The 8,676-nt window shown below is 30.7% G+C and overlaps 1 protein-coding gene across 4 annotated transcripts in view; it reads right to left on the bottom strand.

Moving 5' to 3' along the window:
* Window positions 1-8,676, bottom strand: part of LOC106459878 (inositol 1,4,5-trisphosphate receptor-like) — a 126,746-nt gene that overhangs the window by 88,462 nt on the left and 29,608 nt on the right. For all 4 annotated transcript variants that reach the window (XM_022386439.1, XM_022386442.1, XM_022386441.1 and 1 more), the window contains exons 9-13: window positions 6,441-6,587; window positions 6,019-6,275; window positions 5,100-5,199; window positions 2,773-2,933; window positions 256-403 (exon numbers count right to left, since the gene is read on the bottom strand). In XM_022386439.1, the coding sequence (XP_022242147.1) occupies window positions 256-403; window positions 2,773-2,933; window positions 5,100-5,199; window positions 6,019-6,275; window positions 6,441-6,587 (813 nt within the window). The remainder of the gene's footprint in view (window positions 1-255; window positions 404-2,772; window positions 2,934-5,099; window positions 5,200-6,018; window positions 6,276-6,440; window positions 6,588-8,676) is intronic.

Here is an 8,676-nt window from a genome sequence, read left to right as displayed (position 1 = left end):
AAATAATAATTTGATCCAAGTAAGAGTTTTTTTCTTCTTCCCAATGTGTAAAAAATCCTTACGTGATAGAAAATAATGAATATTATTTTCAAAATCTGCATAGCTAAATTATGGAAAATTCGTTATTAAAACCAAAACAACTTTTATGAAGTTTAAATTTGCAAGCGTGTGTATTTAGGCTGCTACATTAATTTATCCCAAATTAAAAGTTTTACAGTTTGAAGTGCACAGCTTAAATAAAACACTTTTACTTACTTGTTTCAAGATGTTCTGTTCCCTTAGGAGTTTCTGTCTCTCTCTGTTGGGCTGTGTAACAACAAGTTCTAAAGGATCAGGTTTTTTGGGGTCATTCTCCTTACAGGCAATGAAATAAATTAGTTCTTGCATCAGCTGGGTGACAAACCTAAAATCACAAAGTCTACATATAGCACATGTAATACAAACCACACAGCCAACGCAATACCAGATTCACATAAAACAAGCAGAATACAAAACCTATATACAACAAGTATAAGACCTAAATACAGCAGCACATAATAAGACCAACATATAACAAGTACAAATCACAAGTGTAATACAAGACCTATATCCATGTACTGAAATATTTTATTATGCTTGGTGTATTTGTGTCTATATACTAATACATTAATTTGGGAAATGTATACAGCAAGTTTTAAATTATCAAACCGTTTTTAATAACTGACCCTAATGTGTATATTTATCATTAATTATTATAAATAGGATTGATAATTTGATCAAAGAATTCATCATAATTATGTGTAATGTAGTCCATGGGATATTTCTATGGTAATATGCCGAATTATATTAACCCTTTGAATGTCTAATTAAATTTTGGGTGGGTTCTGGAAAAGTGTCAATTATTCACATACAAATTAAATTGCCACACAAATTGTACATTACTTGGTAAATGTGTAGCTTGCATTACCCTATCTAATGCACAAGCTACTTGTGAGCACACCTCATGAAGAATATTAACTATTATCATCATTATTTATCTAACCTAACAAATTTCTAATTCTAACAGTTTAATTACATTTATATTAATAAATAAACACATGAAAAAAGAAAAAAAGAAATACGGCACTTACCTGGGTCTTTTGTTGTTGACTGTCGATAAAACTTTAGCCTTTTTTTTTTTAATACCAATGGTAATACCATACTAAATAATTATTTTAATTAATCAAATACTGCATCTAAGAACATGGAATAGCAACACATAAAAAGCAGACAATGTCCAATAACTACCATAATTTTTCTGGCTTTCTAACTATGTGATAAGAGCTGTTAAAAATTCAACTAAGTTTGTTGATGTGTTCCCATGGGAATAAAGTCTGAACTGAAAGTGAAATAGACAATTCTCTGTGGAGAAAACAATGCAATATAATACGTCATTTGATAGGTTAAAACTTTGGCATTCTATTGGTTATAAATAATATAGGATTAAACATCAGAGAGAAATATTAGCAATTTGTGAAAGACAGGATGTGACTGGTGGACGTGGCAAGCAGGGTCTGATCTTCTAGTTTATGGCTCTGTAATCATACAAGACTGAAAGCTATTAAAATTATGCTCTGCCTGTGTAATAACAATATAATAATGATAAATTTATGTTAAATTCCATACTTCTTGGAGGGGTAGTAAATAAATTAGAGATACCTAGAAAGCAAATGTCACAATTTTCATATTAGAGTGAGATTGGGGATTTTTTAAATATTTCTGTATAAAATTAACAACTTAAATCTTACACAATATTAACATTTGGTTTAATAACTAAATTTGTTTACCAAGTTTATTCATATACCATGACACTAAAGAAGTCTGATTAAACTTTGAATGTAACTCTTAAAAAAAAAAGTTATGACATGTGCACTTTTGACCCTCCCAGAGTGAGATGGTTAATAAAGCATTATCATTATTATTACAGTTTCTTGGAATTTTTTAATGTCGGCTAGAGGCAAAGGTATTTCTAGGTGAATAAGTTTGGAAACCACTGTGATATTTATCTATATATAGTTCTATTTTTTCCATAAACATGAAAACCAATTTAGAAACTTTTAGATCATTAAATTTTCAAATACACAGTCACTACCATAAGTTGTAAATTATCAGTGTTTTTCTATCACTAGTTTAAAAAAGGATTGATAACTTGATCAAAGAATTCTTAAAAAACATGTATAATGTAGTCCATAGGATATTTTAATGCTAATCTGAAAATTATATTAAACAAAACTGTTATCATACACAACAATAAACATCAGTTGCATGTAACTATAAGCACAAGTACCCGCCCCCAGTGGTGGGAAAATTTTAAGATAATCCATCAATTTGATATATTTCATGGACTTTAAAAAGGTTAATTGTGTTGCAGTTTTGGTTTCACTCAGAGCCAAAGCTCTGAGCTACTTATACCACCCACCACAAAAGTAGTCATTGAGCATTTCAGTTGTGCTAAGAGCCGCTCAACAATAACATACAATAAATCTACATTTTTATTCTTTAAGTTACATCACATTTTGAAATGTGAATGATAGTGTGATTAATTCCTAACATTTTAGTGTAGAACATCCTGCTTGCGGTATAAAATTTGGCATTAACATTATTCATGCCTGTTCTCCCATCATTTCAAACATGAATGTTGAGCTTTGCCTGCGTGCACAGCACGGGAAGCAGCAGCCGTAAATGGAAGACAGACAAATGCTCGAACAGACAGCATAGTCTGCAATATATATAATATTATTCATTTCAAGATACCTTCTTTCATTTTGAGTGATGGAACCTTTTTCTAGATTACTGGAGATGGTAACTAAAACTTTGCATGCATCATTTGCAAAATCCAAGTCTCGAACTTCTGTGGCTGAGACAGGTACAATAGCAAAGGCTTCTTTATCTTCCTTTACTGATGCACATCCAACCTATTAAAAAAGTGTAAGATACTGACTTAGAATACCTTTTTCACTAAACTGAAAATCATGCCTAAACTGCTTGACTACAAATGTAATATATTTTACAGAAACAGACAGAAAAATAATTATTGGAACACAAGTAACAATAAATTATTAACTACTAATAAAAGTAAGCTACCTACACAGACTAAAACTAAAGTAAACCTGGTAATGAAAATGGGTAATTTAATGTGCTCTTATTTATAATGATCAAAACAATGTTTCAACAGTTTGGTAATCTCGTTGTTAGGAAAACTTTTAGCCACTTTTCCAAAGATATTTCAAAAAGTTTTTCCAACTTAGGAGATTTAGGTTAGTCGAAATTCATATGCTAAGGTAATAACATAAAAATATCCTTTAGAATAAAAATATATAACACAAAATAAAAAACTAAACACTGTAATAAATACTGTTAATGGAAATAAATGAAAGAAAGACTGGAGTATAACTTACTTAAAAAAAACACAAACAATAGCAGTTTGCTTCATCCGGTACTAGAATTTTCATATTCACCGAAGAACTTGATATCAATAAACACACCTTTTAATTTTAATTTCTAAATAACTGGAAAATGCAGCAGAAATATAATACTCTATGACCCGAGTGCTTTTGAAAGGTGGGCCCTTTCTTCTTCAGGGACAAACATTCCCAGTTTGCCTCTGAGGAAGGAAGGTCCATATTTTGAATGTGTTTGGGTTATAGGAATCATATTTTTGTATTAAACTAATCTATTGAACCTAGGTATTTTCCTGACATCATGAAAGATAATTGCAACAAGTATGCAATTTCTGACTCAGAAATACCTACTTCTATTACCACTGATGGACTTTAAAAATAGATTTGCTATTGCTGATAAAACTCTAAAAATGAATATATGTAGTGTATATTTAGAGTTTGATTTCAAGCTCATTTGTATCCAAAGGTTTGCATTATCTCATTAACAGAAATTCACAATTTATGTAAAAGTTCCTAAATTGAACCACATTTAAACAGATTATTTACAACATATGTAATGATATCCCAAAAAAAGGGTACCAAGCGTTCAATAACTGAAATAGAAAATTTAGCTTCTATTTGATATTTTTCTAGAATTGTTATGTTTCCAATAATTATACTTAAATTTGAAAGCCTCTGTTGCTTCAGTATAATCAACAGGTGAAAATAAATATCACATGAAAAAAAAAGTTAGCATAAAACACTATTACAAATTTATTATTATTATTGAATAATAATTATGTGATTTAAACATAAATAAATACAATCAGTATTCCCGATCAATTAATACAATATCCGATCTGACAAAATGCAAAAAGTATTTCAAAATACTTTGATAGAAACTACAAAAACAAATTAAGAAATCTTTACACTTTAACACTGAGTTTTAAAACTAAATAAACTTTTATAATATTTAAACTATGTGATACCAAAAACAAAAATTAGCTATGAAAATTTATATGCCCAATAAATAGAGGGACTGACTATTATAATGAATGCCCTCACTGCTGATAGGGAGAGCACATTCATTGAAGGGGATTAAAACCTGTGACCTTCAGCTTGTGAGTCAAGCACGTTAACTACCAGGCCAAAAGATCTATTTGACAAGAAGTAGAACCATCTCTAAAACCAGTAAGTAGCATCAAAGGGAGAGCACGTTCTTATAACTTTGTCCAAGCCATTATTCTGTTTAACAAGTTTTTGATTGTTTTGTTTTAAATTTTGCACAAAGCTACACAAGAGGTATCTCCACTAGCCATCCCCAAGTTAACAGCAATAGACTAGAGGGAAGGCAGATAGTCAACATCACCCACTGCCAACTCTTGAGCTACTCTTTCACCAACGAATAGAAGGATTGACCATCAGATTATAATGCCCCCACTGCTGATAGGGAGAGCATGTTCATTGAAGGGGATTAAAACCTGCGACCTTCAGCTTGTGAGTCAAGCACGTTAATTACCAGGCCAAAAGATCAATTTGACAAGAAGTAGAACCATCTCTAAAACCAGTAAGTAGCATCAAAAATAAATCTGAAAAAGAGGCTGCTTACCCAAAATAAAACAGTCTTTCCTAAAAAAACAATACAAGATTTCTTATAATCACTCATTTAATTAAATTATATGTTCTTTAAACCTTTCGTACCTTCCACATCATTGGTTTTTCTTCTTCTTTATCAACAGGAATGGTAGTACTATGTACCCACGTGTTGGTGCACAAGTGGCGAAGACGAACATAGGAAGACCTGATAGGAAGTAAAATATCATCAATACAAAGTAATATCCAAGTATTGTGTAACACTGTCAAAATATACCCTAGTCCATATTTTACACAAAAATTAACTATTTTCAAGAAAACTACAAAGGCATTAACTGTAGTATACAGAGATCTACCAGAAAAAAAAAGCATAGGTGGTTGATCAACATTTCAAAGAATTAAAAGTTAAAAATTAAAATGTTTTTCTAAGTCATGTATATAATTAACTTATATTGTGTATTTGTTAATATAAACTAAAGGTAGCTTTCTTTTTATTAACAAATACACAACGTAAATTAATTATTTACATGTAACAATGGATACAAGCATTTATTGAACACTAACCGACTTAAAAAACATTACAGTTTCAATAATGAGTTTGTGAATCACATTCTGTTATATCTTTTCCACTGTATATTTAAAACAATTTACATCCATTAAATTACAGGATATTGGTGTACCTTCACCTTCCAATAGAATAATACAAGGTCTATATTCTGACTGTATAAATGCATCTGAAGATAGACACATTAATAACTAGCAAATTACAATCAAATAAAAAAAAATATTCTGAATATCCTCTTAGGTAAAATATTACATCATTATGAAATGCTGAACTATATGGAAATAAATTCTCAATGCATCCTAATTCTTGTATGAAACTAAAATAAAAACATCATATTTTTCAAAATAAAATATGTCTTTACTGGTAATAATAATCATTTATTAAATGTTTATGCTTTTTAAATGGTGTTGGTCACAACATGAATAAATGTAGAAAAAAAAAAGAAACAACATCTTTACTTACTGTGGTACAAGATCATCCCCTCTAGTGAGTGTTGTGGCATCAAGCTCAAAAATTGAAGCGATATCATTAGATAATGGAACAGCCACTAAGCAGAACACTTGGTTTACAGGTGGACCTCGGAGTTTAGATCTCATTGGGTCTGTTGTTGGATCATCATCTACTTCAGCTGCCAGATAGTGACCACTTGCTAGGTGTTTAAATCTAAAGAGGCTGTTCCAATGACCAGCACCTCCTCTACATGGATCGTGGTGAACTACCTGTACTTCAACAAAATAGAGGTTGAGTAGTTTACAACAACTTACTAATACTATTACAAGGTTGAACATAAAGAAAAGAGTCGTCACATATGTTAATCAGAAAAAGATGTACCAATTCCATAGCAAAGACAAGTCAGGAAATATTTAACATACTAAGTCACATACCTCAACTTCCCATAATGCCTTTGAACTGGTGGCAGCTGTGGCAGTGGCTCTGCCTGTAGATCTCAAGAAAACAAATTGTTTTTTCTTGTATTCATCCATAGTTAGAAACTTTTCTTGTTCTGCATGAAACAACCTCACCACCTCTCCCTAGTGTTTATAGTTTAAGAGTAAAATAAGGATCAATATCAGAATATTAACCCTTGTACCATAAATAAACAATAGCTTTAACTCTCTAAGTGTCTTTCTCTTAACTTCTACTTTACTCATTTAGTCCTACATACTACAATTAGTCATACCTTCAACAGTCAAAAGGTAACAAACTTTATCACTCTAGAACCTAAAATACAGAAGGTAACTTGAGTAGTAGTGTTTTTGAGATGTGTGTATTCATTTTACCTTTAAAATCAAAATAATGATAAGAAATCCACCAAGGATTGAACCGTAAGATGGCAGAACTGTGAAACAAAGATATAAAGCAAAAATATAAAGATTGCTTTCAAAAACTCAATTTGACCTATTAGAAATAACCATCACCTTGCAAAGAAGAGGTACAGGTGACAAGTACTGTGTTAAATTTGATACTTTTCTAATTTCTATGTACAATATGTATAGAATTTCAGGTTTAGTTCACAATAATAAAATACTAATTATTTGCCACAATAGATTTTTGTCTGTCTGTTTATTGTTAAGCACAGAACTACATAATGGGCTGTATGTGCTCTGCCAAATGTGGGTATCCAAATCATACTTTTAGCAATAAAACCATAGAAGTACCACTGATCCACATAATATAACTTTATTTGTTTCCATTATTAGTGCTTTACATACAATAATGATAATAAAATTCAAGGACTTCTTAAGAACTTTTCAAGGCTTCAACTAATGTCTTTCAAGGACTCCCAACAACCAAACTTCATGAAAGTTTTGTTTTAAAAGCTTCCTGGTTTTGTCTCACTATTTGAAGAAACAGCTTCAATGTATTTTTTTTCTAAAGAAACTACAAGTAGCACAACATGCCATATAGTGTCATCCATGTGTTGTCTAACCCAGTTTTTGAATTCATCTTAGTCTAAACATTTCCTATTGAATACACTATTTTTCCATGTTGAATATTCATAAAAATAGGCTTAAATTAAATGTCACATTTTTTTCAGCAAAAAATATACACATACAGTCACATTTACTTTTGTTTTCCTTTACTCGCTTTCATGCTTGATACTCTATATTACATTGACACTGGCAAATCACATTAGCAAACTGGTTTCTCGAAAACCAAGCATGAATTGATTGGAGTGCTGCTCTGGTAAAGACAAAGAGAACTAACAAAAGTAAACAATTTAATGACTGACTGATCCAAGAAATCTTCTGAAGGGGTTCTATTATATAATACTAAATGGTATGTATATTAAACATTATTTTGATCTAAGCATTTTTCAAATGCTTTTGTAAAACTTCAAGGGCACTTTAAACCAAGATTAAAGGATGTTTCAAGATAATCATGAAACTTAGACTTTTTTAAAACTGTGCAAACCCTGTGCTTATGTCTATTTAATCCAAAAAAGATATTAAAATTTTTTATAGGATTATGGAATGCACATAAATGGAACTTATGGAAATTGATATATTTCACAGGACATTAACAAAAAGAAACCAAGACAAGTTCAGAAAGCACAAGCTTTTCAGTTTCAACAGAACTTAATAAATCCAAGCCAACAAATCCAGGAAGCATCTAAACAAAGTCCAATAAAAAGGTATAATTATCCTCTGTTTTTCTATACATATCAATAATAATGAGAATTGATCCATAATTAAAGTGTGAATGTAAATTTCTGGTCAATGCCAATGAGAGCAAGACTAAGCAATTAGTAATAAACTCATATAAAGAGAAGCCCATTTTAACATTATTACTTTTGGAATTCACTATGAAGATACTTCTATAGTAATAAAAGGGTATGTCTGTGACCACCATAGCTCCAATAGGAAAGAACCTAGAAATCTGAAATTTTGCACCCATACTAAGTGGACCCTGAGGGTGTGCACCTGGGTATTATTACTTATTTTATCCACAAGCATGTGTATCTTTTTAATGAGGCAAGCTAGCAAAAAAGAAGTGGTTCCTTATATAAAAACTTCTAATATATAGAAAAGCCAGTGCATTTTGGTAATAATGAATTCCAACAATGGCTTTCATGTCATGTTGCTTAGCAATAAAAGTATAACCTAATATTGTTGTTAG

This window comes from Limulus polyphemus, unplaced genomic scaffold, assembly GCF_000517525.1.
Source record: "Limulus polyphemus unplaced genomic scaffold, Limulus_polyphemus-2.1.2 Scaffold673, whole genome shotgun sequence".
NCBI classification, from domain to species: Eukaryota; Metazoa; Arthropoda; class Merostomata; order Xiphosura; family Limulidae; genus Limulus; species Limulus polyphemus.
This window is presented reverse-complemented; position numbering and strand designations above follow the sequence as displayed.